Source organism: Arachis ipaensis, chromosome B10 (genome assembly GCF_000816755.2).
Source record: "Arachis ipaensis cultivar K30076 chromosome B10, Araip1.1, whole genome shotgun sequence".
NCBI lineage: Eukaryota > Viridiplantae > Streptophyta > Magnoliopsida > Fabales > Fabaceae > Arachis > Arachis ipaensis.
In genome coordinates this window covers 103557663-103571049 of record NC_029794.2, presented here as the reverse complement: position 1 = coordinate 103571049, position 13387 = coordinate 103557663, and the positions used below count along the sequence as shown (strand labels likewise).

The 13387-nt window shown below is 35.1% G+C and overlaps 1 protein-coding gene and 1 pseudogene across 1 annotated transcript; both read left to right on the top strand.

Annotated features, from left to right (window-relative positions):
- LOC107621013 lies at window positions 705-4048 on the top strand (annotated as a pseudogene).
- LOC110268450 (receptor-like protein kinase) lies at window positions 4085-4861 on the top strand. Its single transcript, XM_021114612.1, has 3 exons — window positions 4085-4217; window positions 4383-4603; window positions 4712-4861. The coding sequence occupies exons 1-3, from the start codon at window positions 4085-4087 to the stop codon at window positions 4859-4861; spliced, it is 504 nt and encodes a 167-aa protein (XP_020970271.1).

Sequence of the window (13387 nt, the reverse complement as noted above, 5' to 3'; positions counted from 1 at the left end):
TTTCTTACAGATTTTAGATTAATTTACCAATTTAATCTCTCACAAGTTACAGGTACTATCTTGGCAAAGCTAAATATAAAATAAAAATATCCTTTCTTGCTGAGATCTGACATATAATTACTATGATAATTAATCTGTCATCTTTTTAATTATTATATCTACATTCTTGATTAAGCTTGAGCAAGTAGAGTGTAACTATATTTTGGATTTAGTTAATAATTTCTCTGAAAACTACAAATTTTAATTTTTTTTAAAGCATTTATTGTATAAGAACTATAACATGTTTTCAAAATAAATAATTTTAACTAGAACCCTTAGGACATTTGTAAGCAAAACTCATATTTTTTATGAGTACATTCAATGTACTTATTAGATGTGGTTTGGAAATATATATTAAGTTAGAATAGAATGATTTCTTTTTTTTATTATTTTAAATATAACTTTACTGCATAAAATCTTGATTCAGTTGGAACTTACTACCAATGGTATCTCACTATTCCCCACCATGATGATGTCAGATGAGATAACATTTTCATCTAATTTACTAATTGCTTTAACTCATCCAAGTCAATCTTAAACTACACCACTCTAGGGAGATAACATTCTCACTAATTGCTTAGTTTTTCTTTCTAGCAAGAACAATGCAGCTTATTATGTTCTTCTTGTAAGTTAGCTAGTTGTGTTGAGCTTGTTAACTTGTCTCTATGAGTGTCATCACACTCCTCTTGTTGATTCTTTGCTTTTTTGCCTTATTATTACTTTCTGGTTCTGCTCTTGTCTCTGATGGGATAACTCTGCTGTCATTGTTGTCACACTGGACCTTTGTTCCTCCCATTATCAACTCCACCTGGAATCCATCTGATTCCATTCCATGCTCATGGGTTGGAGTCCATTGTAACCATGAGCACAATGTGCTCTCCTTTAACCTTACTGACCATGGGATTCTCGGTCAATTTGGACCTGAGATAAGACAATTGCATCACTTGCAGACTCTTGTATTGGCCAATAATGGTTTCTTAGGAACGGTACCTTCAGAGCTAATTAACTGTAGTTTGCTTCAGCTCTTAGACCTTTCTAATAATAACTTTAGCGGACAGATACCATATAGCTTCAAGAAGTTGCAAAATCTGCAGTATATGAGCTTGTCATTCAATTTTTTGAGTGGTGAGATTCCAGATTCCTTGTTTCAAATTCCTCAACTGCAAGAAGTGAACCTTCACTCTAACCATCTCAATGGTCCTATCCTAACCAGCATAGACAACTTGACTGAGCTATTGAGGTTGGATCTACATAGTAATAGGTTGACAGGTATTATTCCTTCATCCATTGGTAATTGCATGAAATTAGAGGATTTGGTTTCGAATGAGAACAAGCTCGAAGGTGAACTACCATTGGTGATGGTTAATCTCAAGCAACTGAAAAATATCTCACTGTTTGACAATTAATTATCTGGATTTATACCTCAAAGCTTGGGAATTAATAGCAGCCTAGTGAAGCTTGACCTTACAATGAATTATTTCACTGGTAATATCCCACCCAATCTCTGCCTTAGAAAATAATTACGTGTTCTGAATATGGGATTCAATAAACTTTAAGGTAGCATACCTTCTGAGGTAGGAAGATGTGAAACTCTAAGCATGTTAATTCTCAGTGAGAATCATTTAACCGGCTCTCTTTCAGAGTTCGCGAGTAATCTGAACCTCAAGATTATGGACGTGAGCAAGAACAGAATTAGTGGAACTATACCATCAAGTTTGGAGAAGTGCACTAATCTTATCGAAAAAATTTGTCAATGAACAAATTTATTGGCCTCATACCATCATAGCTTGGAAACAATTCATAGCTTGGAAACAATTCATAGCTTGTATCAGTTTAATTAAATACTTACATTTAATGTTATCCTTCCTACCTTTAGGTAGAAGATAAGCAAACTTCATTCAATGTTAAGAAAATTGATGTGCGCCCATTAACCCACCTGCCAAAGCAGCCGAATGGATTTAGCACAAATATTTTTTTATGAATTAAACTTTTAAATCTAATCTACCTTAAATGGAGCTCGGTACACGATGAATTAATCTTTTGATTTATCGAACTGGAGATAAATTGTGGTTAACGAAAAAATATCTAATCTGCCTTTTTAAAATAAGGCTTTTATTTTTTGTCAAGGAATAAGGTTTAAATGGACCGATTCAAAATCAGGGTAAGGAATGCTAAGTTGGTGTTTTATATCTACGTTATACAACTTATAATTCATTACTATGCCAAAAGTAATTACTCACTTAATCATCCTATGTTTGGAATTCGCTACTTAAATCGAACATCAAAGTGTGTTTGGATTATATTTTGCAAACAAAAATTTGCATAAAATTGATTTTGTAAACTTAAGTTTGATGAAAAGTAAGTTTGTGTTAACGTGTTTTATGTTTGGCAATTTTTATATTAAAATGGATTATAGTAAATTTCTCACCTAATTTTTTAATGGTAATCAGCCTTCCCCAACGTGAACGCAAAAGCTAGAATTTTTAGCTTGGCGTGAACGTATTTTCAGAGGTAAAAGCACTTCGGGGTTCAGAATTCAAAAGATTGCTAAACATAGAGATGAAACGTTCAAGACACTCAAACAGACTTCTCTCTTTCTCAATGTGAATCCCAAACATACCTTTTTTTGTGAAGAAATACAAGGTGTCAATGTATTACGTATACGGAAAAAAATGGAAACCGATTAAACTTTATTCAAATAGAATAAATAAATAGATAGAAATACCAGATCATTCAGCAAAGTTTCCTCTTGGACAAAGATACTATATGTATTCACAAGAATATCAACCTTTCGTCAACACTTGAATAAAATTTGTTGAAGGGAAAAGAAACCTTGTACTTAAGAGTTATACCCAGGTTTATTAATCAATGGTTACAAATATATATAGAGGCCTAAAAGATTCAGTTTTTTGTTATCTTTTTATCACTTAATTTTGAATATTTTAAAAATTCTTATCTTATCTGTGCAATAGAAAAGATTAATTCAAATCAAGATTAAATTCAATTTAATTTTTGAATTTGAATTTTAAATCTAATTTTAAATTTATTATTGTAAGAAGATTTATATATATAAAAAAATCGGTTCAATCTTCCTACAAATGCAGCTCAACTCAACCAACCAAGATGCATTGATAGTTTGATTAAATTATTAATGTTTTATGTATTGTTATTAAATTATGAATATTTTATCTACTATTTTTATCTACTGGCTTCTGAATCTTAAGGTTTTGAATCTTGCATATAACAGCCTGGAAAGTGCTTTGCAAAATCAGTTGTCAAATTATACTAAAATGGATAGTTTTGATGTTGGATTCAATTCCCTCAAAGGATCATTCCTATCAAGTTTGCGGAGTTAGACGGGTTTAACAACATTGATTTTAAGAGAGAATCATTTTACAGGGGGTTTTCCAACTTTTCTTTTAGAATTTAACAAGCTTCACGAGGTACAGCTTGGTGGAAATTTATTTGGTGGAAAAATTCCTCTCTCATTATGAAAGTTGAAGAATCTGATCTATGGATTGAATCTGAGTGCTAATGGATTGACAGATGAAATTCTATTTGAAATTGGGAAGCTAAAAGTACTGTCTAGTCTGGATTTATCCTCAAACAATTTGACAGGAAGTATGGATGTTCTTGGTGAACTTTCGTTAGACAACTTGAATGTTTCATACAATTTCTTGCATGGTCATGTACCAGAAACTCTGATGAATTTATTAAATTCCTCGCCCTCTTCATTCCTGGGCAATCCCTATCTCTGTGTCAGTTTTTCAGCTTCTCATAGCTCAAATCGCACCAAAACTAGTTACTTGAAGCCATGTGTCTACAAATCAACTTATCATTTAGGAATCAATATAAGTGCAATGGTGATGATGGAAGCCTTCATGATATTTTGCATAGGAACATTCTATCACCACCCTTAATCTGGGATGTTCGGCTTAAGATAGCTGATGAAATTGCACAGGGACTAAAATACATGCATTATGATTATGATCCGCCGATAGTGCACTGAGACATCAAACCACATAATATTCTCTTTGATGTTGAGATGGAGCTTCATATTTCAGATTTTGGTACTGCCAACATCAGGAACCTAGCTGAGGATTCTTATACTCATTCTGATTTCCCTTGGCAAAAGCTTTCAGCACGTATAGCTGGTACTACTGGCTATATGGCACTAGGTAACTAAACCTTTTTCTACACCTACTATCAATTTGTATGCCATGCTGCCAACACTGCCTAATGCTTGCTATAATGTAGGGATACTTTTTGTTTGTTACAGCTTGAAAGAATAGTTAATGTAAAATAATATCTTCCTAACATCGTTGCATCATCCATTCTTACAGAGTGTGCATATGCAACAGTGCCAAGCAGAACTTTTGACGTATATAGCTATGGAGTAGTGTTGCTTGAGCTAATAACCGGAAAAAGAGCATTAGTTTATGAAAATAAACATATAGTGAGTTGGGTTAGATCTGTCTCGGATGATAAAACAAACAAAATTGACAAGATTGTTGTTTCATACCTTGCAGCTTCATTTCCCAATTCAGCAGTGTTGGAAAGCCAAGTAACTGCATTGCTTTCATTGGAATTGAGATGCACATAGAGAGATCAACGCAATCGACCAATGATGATAGATGTGGTCAACTTCTACAGAAAAAGCATATTCAAGTAGAGGTGTGATCATATAGATAATGATAATAATGATAGTGCTGAAGTTGCTGTAGATGTAGCACCACAATCACCATTCAATAATGAACCAGATATTAGTACTAATCCAGTTTTCAACACTCAGGGTGAGGGAGACTCCTATGTGCTTGAATAAAGTAATGAACCACAAGATGTCTATGCTTTAGATGATTTGAGGCTTGTGTCTACACCTAAAATTGGTGTTAATGGACTCATAATTAAGGTAATAGGCAATGGTAAGTTACATGTTGAATAAGTTGCAGTGAAAACTGCACTGGTTGTTCCTAAAGTGACCTACACTTGGCCTTATTTGAAGTTCTTTCCAACAGTGATGGGACCAATAGTTACAATACTTTTCAACTGGTTTTTCCTCTCTTCATGGGTTCAATATATGTACCAGAAGAGTTCCTTAAAATTACACCTCAATTTCTTCTTTATAGCACCTATCAAGGACTGATGGTCTTGATTGCATAACACTGGATGATTGGTGTGGAAATGCTTTACATGGCTTCTTTTTTCTGGTATTGGCTTTACATGGCTTGTCTACACCACTCTTTAGCTCTCATTTTTTTACCGAGCCTTTTCTTCTTGGGCTTCACTTCTGGACAGGAGCATTTGCATTAATCGAAACTTGGGCTTAAACCCCAGAACAAGCCCAATTTTGGTCCATTGTTAAACTCGAGCTTTTTGAGTTTTGAGCCATTGGACTCTCGAGAATTTGTTGTTCAGTTTTAGTAGTTTTTGAAGGGCTACGGGTAAGAATTTCATTTTATTTACTTGCTCATGATGTGTTTGATGAAATGCCTGAACTACATGTACTTTGCAAATTAGTTTATTGTGTGGAATATTGTTTTAGTGAGATCATGGTTGCTACTTACACTAATGGTTCCTTGCTCTTATCATTCCTTAATCTCTTGATTTCTAGTTTTGTTGTTTGAATATGTTCATGAATTTTTTCAATGTAATTGAATAAGTGGATTGAAGGTTGATTCCTTGTTTACCTATTTGGGTAATGTTCATAAGCTAGGTGACATGTTATATTCATATTTGAGATTTTTATAGTTTGATACATTTTATCTGCTATGTCACGCTCATTGTACTACTCTTCATGGTTTTAAATTTTAGTGTATCAATGTTGTTATGCACTTGAGATGCTTCATTTTGTTATGCATAAATGTTGCTTTTATGTATAATTTTAGATTTAGTGGTGTATCCTTTATGTTTATTACTCCTAAATCCTAATAATTAATTTGCAACCAAGAATGTTAATGACCTGTTTGCAATCAAGACATTGGTTTCTCCTTTCATTATGCGAGGCATTGCTTTTAGTCATTCCTTTCATTTTTGTTAAACTAATTTGTGTGCTTAATTTTCTATCTGCCATTAGATAACTAAAGAATGACTATTTTGAAGCGGCGTGCTGAGAATATTCATATCATTGAAACACATTACGGCAAACGTTGTGGATAAAAACCATGGTCATATTGTAGCAACATCCTCCACAGCGGAGCACTCTATTAAACATACATTATTTTAATTGAGTCTTTAATTTTTGTTTTCTTCTTCTTCAATTTTTTCGAAAAAATTAAAACCTTTTCAAACATATTTTTCTTCTCTTTGTTAAATCTATGTTCTTGTTAAAACTTTGATTTTTGCAAGAGTATAATTTTGATTAAAGTCCTTTATTTTTCTTCTTCAAATTTTTTGAAAATTTCAAAACCCTTTTCAAAAATATTTTTCTTTTCTTTGTTTAATCCTTGTTTCTTGAATGTGTCTATGTTCTTGGTAATTTCATGTCCTATGAGTCTTTCTTTGTAAAAATTTTCAAAAATATTTTCTTTGGTTTAATCTTGTGTCATCTTTAAGTTTGGTGTTTTTGTGTTTGTGTTCTTTTAATTTTCGAAAGTTGTGATTTGGTTTTCTAAAAATTTTAAGTTTGGTGTTCTTGTTATATTCTTGTGTTCTTTGAGTCTTTAAATTTTGTTCTTGGTGTTCTTGTGTTTTTCAAAGTGTTCTTGAATCTTGTATGTGTCTTGATCTTAAAATTTTTAAGTTTGGTGTCCCTTGGTGTTTCCCTCCAAATTTTCGAAAAACAAGAGTGCTAGATCTAAAAATTTTAAGTCTTGTGTCTTTTTTGTATTTTTCTCTTTCATCAAAAAATTTAAAAAAATATATCTTTTCTAACCATAATTTTCGAAAATTACATATAAAATTTAGATTTCAATTTTAAAATTTTATCTTATCATATCTTAGTTATCAAGTTTTCAAAAATCAATTTTTTTTCAAAATTAAAAATCATATCTTTTTCAAAAATCTTTTCTTTTTCAAAACTGATCATATCTTTTTCAAAATTTAAAAATCTTATCTTATCTTTTTCAAAATTCAAATTTTTAAATCATATCTTTTTTAAAATCAAATTTCAAAATCTTATCTTTTTAAAATCAATTCTAAATCTTTTTAATTGCATATCTTATCTTTTTATAATTTCAAATTCTAATTTCAAAATCTTTTCTTATCTTACTTTTTATCTTATTTTAAATTTAATATCTTTTTCTTATCTTATTTTTTGTTTTCTACTTTTTATTTTTATTTTTATCTTTTCTTAATTAATATCTTATCTTCTCTCTCATCTTTTTCAAAACCTCCTAACTAACTCTTCCCTCCTTAATTTTCGAAAATATCTCTCCTTCTTCTCTCTCTTCTTTTTCAAAACTTCCTAACTAACTCTCATCTCTCTCAATTTTTGAAAATTCATCTCTCTTCTATTTTTCGAAATTTACATTTAAAATTTAAATTCTTTTTAAATTATTAACATAATTTTCGAAAACTTAATTTAATTAATTAATTAAATAAAAATAAAAATATTTTAATTCTTATTTACTCTTTCTATTTATACTACTCTTCATCTCACATCTATGTTATTCTAACTCTACTTCCTTCTCTTGGTCTACCTCAACTTCTTTATCTTCTTTCCTTTCTCTTCACATTTCACTTGGAGCTTCTTGCCAATTGGCACAGAAAGCTTTCTTGTGATTTCTCTTCCATCTTCACTTCTTCTATCTACTTTTATTTTTTTTATCTACTATATCCAAGGTATTTTTTCTTTACTTATTTTATTTATTTATTTTTATTTTTATTTTTATTTTTTATCTTCTTCTTATTTCTCTACTTCTGACTTTAAGGAGGAGCTTCTTGCCTATTAGCGTGGTCTCTTCTTCTTTCTTTCTTTTCTTCTTGTTTATAACCAGGAACAGGGATAAAGAATCCCTCTTGATTCCTGATCCTGAACCTGAGAAGACTCTGAGGAGGTATTTACAACAAGCTAAAGCACAACACTCCGGAAGAGACCTTTCAGAAAGTTTTGAACAAGAACAAGGAGACATGGCCGAACCACAAGAGGAGCCTAGAAAGGTCCTTGGTGACTTCACCATGCCTACCTTTGACTTTTATGGCAAAAGCATTGTTGTACCTGCCATTGGAGCTAACAATTTTGAGCTTAAGCCTCAGTTAGTCTCTCTTCTGCAGCAGAACTGCAAATTCCATGGACTTCCACTGGAAGATCCACATCAGTTCTTAGCAGAGTTCTTACATATCTGTGATACTATAAAGACTAATGGAGTTGATCCTGAAGTTTATAAGTTGATGCTTTTCCCCTTTGCTTTAAGAGACAGAGCTAAGTTTTGGTTGGATGCCCAACCAAGAGAGAGTCTTGGCTCTTGGGAAAAGCTTGTAAATGCTTTTCTGGCTAAGTTCTTTCCTCCTCAAAGGATGAACAAGATTAGAGTGGAAGTTCAAACTTTCAGACAAAGAGAAGGTGAATAACTCTATGAAGCTTGGGAAAAATACAAACAACTGATCAGGAGATGTCCTCCTGACATGCTCTCAGAATGGTCCATCATAGGCGTGTTCTATGATGGCTTGTCTGAGATATCCAAGATTTCCTTGGATAGTTCTGTAGGTGGATCCCTCCACTTGAAGAAAACACCTACAAAAGCAAGAGAACTCATTGAAATGGTTGCTAACAACCAGTTCATGTACACTTCTGAAAGAAATCCTGTTAATCATGGAATCTCTCAGAAGAAATGAGTTCATGAAGTTGAGACTCTGAATGCCATCCTAGCTCAGAATAAGATCTTGACCCAACAAGTCAACATGATCTCTCAACATCTCACTGGGATGCAAACTGCACCTGGCAGTAATCAGGAAGCTTCTCTTGAAGAAGAAGCTTATGATCCTGATCAACCCACCATGGAGGAGGTGAATTACATGGGAGAATCCTATGGAAACACTTACAACCCTTCATGGAGGAAGCATCCTAACTTTTCATGGAAGGATCAACAGAAACCTCAGCAAGGTTTCAATAACAACCAAGGTGGTAGGAACCTGAATAGGTTCAATAACAGACCATCCTTCCCATCTTCTCAAGGGAATATGGAGACCTCTAAGTAGAGCCTCTCTGACTTAGCCACTCTAGTCTTCAGCCTCACTAAGACCACTCATAGTTTCATTAATGAAACAAGGTCCTCCATTAGAAATTTGGAGGTACAGGTTGGTCAACTGAGCAAGAGGATTCCTGAGATTCCTCCTGACACTCTTCCTAGTAATATTGAGGTTAATACTAGAGAAGAGTGCAAGGCCATAACCATGGAGGTTGAGGCCAAATTGGAGGAGAATGGGAAGGCATTGAACGCCACTGGGCGTTCAACACCCAGAATGGCAGCAAGCCTGGCGTTAAACGCCAGTGAGGAAGCCCTCACTAGGTGTTTGAACGCCCAAACAGGAAGGCTTTCTGGCGCTGAACGCTAGTGAGGAACCCCTCACTGGGCGTTCAACGCCCACCAGCTCAGGGAAGCTGGCGTTGAACACCAGCAAGGACATCCCTGCTGGGCGTTCAACGCCCAGAATGCTAGGGGGACTGGCGTTTAACGCCAGTCAGGGTGGACAGCAAGGGCGTTCAATGCCCAATAAGCTAACAGAGTTGGCGTTGAACACCAACCAAAGCACAACCATTGAGTGCCTGAATCCCACTCAAGAACCCTCTAGCCTAGAATCAAAGGAAACCATAAAGACTATAGAGGTTCCTTTGAATGCACTTCTGCAGTGCATAAGTTCTGATGACTACTCATCCTCAAGTGAGGATGAAGACACTAGGGAAGAGCAAGTTGCTCGTTTCGTAGAAGCTCTAATGAAGCTAAATACCAAGCTATTTGGTATAAAGCCTCTAGAGGAAGAACCTCCACTGCTTACCAAAGAAATCCATGCTTTGGTTCAGCAAGAGCTACCTCAGAAGCTTAGGGGTGAGCACGGGTAGCGGGTACCCGATTATCCATCCGAACCCGAACCGAACCAATTAAATTGGTTCTAAAACCAATGAGTAATCGGGTCCAACCCGAACCAAACCGATGGCTTTTGTTAGTGATTGGTTCGGGTATCGATTTTGGGGGTGCGGAACCCGAACCAACCCGCGAACCTGATCATATATTAATTAAATAAAAAATAAAAAAAAATATATATATATGGCTTTTTCATTAGACAATGATTATTCATTATTAATATGTTTGGATTTTAATGAGTTTAGTTTTTAATGTATTTGGTGTTTAACATGTTTGGATTATTTCTATTGATGTTAAATGTTTACTGTACTTGTTGAATTTTTAAGATAAAAATTTGGTTTTTTTTTATGAATTTCAAAGTCATCGGGTACCCAATTACCGAACCGAACCAATCCGTTCTTAATCAGTTTGGTTTGGTTTGGGTACATGTACAAAAAAATGTAAATCCAAACCAAACCAAACCAATTATATTTTGATCGGTTCGGTTCTTATTTTACCATAAATCCGAATCAAACTGACCCGTGCTCACCCCTACAGAAGCTTCCAGACCCTGGACGCTTTCTGATTCCTTGCACCATAGGCACTATGACCTTTGAAAAGGCTCTATGTGACCTAGGGTCAAGCATCAACCTCATGCCACTCTCAGTAATGGAGAAATTGGGAATCCTTGAGGTACAAGCTGCACAAATCTCTTTAGAGATGGTAGACAAGACCATGAAGAAGCCATATGGCTTAGTGGAGGATGTCTTGGTTAAAGTTGAAAACCACTACATTCCTGCAAACTTCATTATCTTGGACATTGGAGAGGATGATGATGACTGTGTCATCCTTGGAAGACCCTTTTTAGCTACTGTAAAAGCTTTGATTAACGTAGCTAAGGGAGAAATGGTTTTCCAATTAGGAGATGACTACATCTTATTTAAGATGTCCAATCCTAATTTTCCCTCTAATAAGAAAGAGACAACTGTGCAACACCTAGTGTGCCAATCCTCTCTTTCTATGCAGAGCTTTACTGAGCCCCCAGACATCAATTCTAAGTTTGGTGTTGGGAAACCTTCAAGAAGCTCTAAGCACAAAGGTACTAAGAAGAAAGTACCTAAAGGCTGGAGGGACAAGAAAGTCCCAACTGAAGGCCTCTCACTTGGCATGAAAGTTGTCTTCACTAAGAATCCATTCCTACCACATATAGTGAGTCGTGTCCTATCTCTAGAGTATGTAGAGCTCATTCATGAGAGGACAGGAAGAAAATTCACTGTTAGGGGCAAAAATCTGAGCCCTTACTCACCTCCTTAAGGAGCTAAAAGTCAAGCTAGTGACTTTAAAAGAGCGCTTGTTGGGAGGCAACCCAACTTTACTCAACCATATTTATTTTTTTTCATTTTGTTTTTCTTTCAGTTGTCAGAGTCATGATCATGTGCACTAGTCAAGAGACAGAATTCACAATAGTGAAACAACACTCCAAGTAAAGTGTCAAAGTTGAACGCCAGCCAGGAAGCCCTGCTGGGCGTTCAACGCCCCAAGAGGGGAGCATTACTGGCGTTGAACGCTAGCCAGGGAGCAGCCCCTGGGCATTCAAACACCAATGCAGAGAAGCAGGGAATTTGGAATTCCCTAGCCTCTCAGGACCAAGAGGTCCCACAGAAGCTCCACCTACCCCACCTTCTTCCCCATTGATCATATTTGCTCGAGGATGAGCAAAACTCTTAAGTTTGATGTTGCAAAAGCTTTGCTTTGTGACTTCTACCACTCTTAAGTATACAAGAAGAGGATGGAGTAAACTAGAGAGCATGCACATAAACTTGTGCAGCCGCCTCAACAGAGACAAAGGAGTGACATAGAAGAGATCAAGCATTACATTGGATCCTCAAGGAGGAGTAGTAGCCATCATCATCCAGGTGGATTTATTCTCTTTATCTCCTTGTCTATTATTTTTCTGTTTTCTGTCTATTTTATTTTCTGTTTTCTTACTCTAGTTGCATGATCATTTGCATTGATGTCTTTAAGTTGTAAAATGTTCCATATATCTCTCACCTTGCTTAAATAAAAATTTTTATTGAAAAGAATTGAGAGATGCATGAATTTCAAGTTTAAAATAAGATTAGTTTAATTAGTTTGATGTGGTGTCATCTGCTTTTATTTTCTGAATGTATGAAATAAACAGTGCATATTTGAAGTTGAAATTTATAAATGTTGGCTCTTGAAAGAATAAGAAAAAAGGAAAAGTATTATTGGTGATCTGAAAATTCTATAAATTGATTCTTGAAGCAAGAAAAAGCAGCAAACAGAAAAAGAAAAAGCTTGCATGCGAAAAAAAAGTGGCAAAAAATAAAAAAAAAATTAAAAAGCAAGTAGAAAAAGCCAATAACCCTATAAACTAAAAGGCAAGGGTAAAAGAGCGCAAGGCTTTGAGCATCAGTGGTTAGGAGGGCCCAAAGGAATAAAATCCTGGCCTAAGCGGCTAAACCAAGCTGTCCCTAACCATGTGCTTGTGACGTGAAGGTGTCAAGTGAAAAGCTTGAGACTGAGCGATTAAAGTCATGGTCCAAAGCAAAAAGAGTGTGCTTAAGAACTCTGGACACCTTTATTTGGGGACTTTAGCAAAGCTGAGTCACAATCTGAAAAGGTTCACCTAGTTAAAGTGTCTGTAGCATGAATGTATCCGGTGGTAATGTTGAAAAACAGAGTGCTTAGGGTCACGGCCAAGACTCAGAAAGCTGTGTTCAAGAATCAAAATAAGCTTAACTAAGAGAGTCAATAATATCATCCAGATTCTAAGTTCCTAAAGATGCCAACATCTCTGAGTTTCAATGGATAGTGAGATGCCAAAACTATTCAGAGGCAAAAAGCTACTAAGTCCCGCTCATCTGATTGTAACTAAGCTTCATTTAAAACTTATAAATTTATTGTATCTTAATTTTCTTTTCTATCCTACTGTGTTTTTAGTTGTTTGAGGATAAGCAACGGTTTAAGTTTGGTGTTGTGATGAGCAGATATTTTATCTGCTTTTTGGCATCACTTTCATATAGTTTTTAGTAGTTTTTGTTTAGTTTTTATTTAGTTTTTATAGGTTTTAGTGTTAAATTCACATTTTTGGATTCCACTGAGTTTTTGTGTTTTGGACAATTTCAAGTAATTTTTGGCTGAAATTGAGGAGCTGGAGTAGAAGTCTGATTTAGAGACAGAGAAAGCACTGCAGATGTTGTCTAGATCTGACCTGCCTGCATTCGGAAGATAGTTCATACTGGATTAGAAGGCCCAAAATCGGCGTCCAACACCAGCTTCCTGCCCCCTTCCAAGCGTCCAGCGCCCAAAGAGCAGAGCCCAGAGCC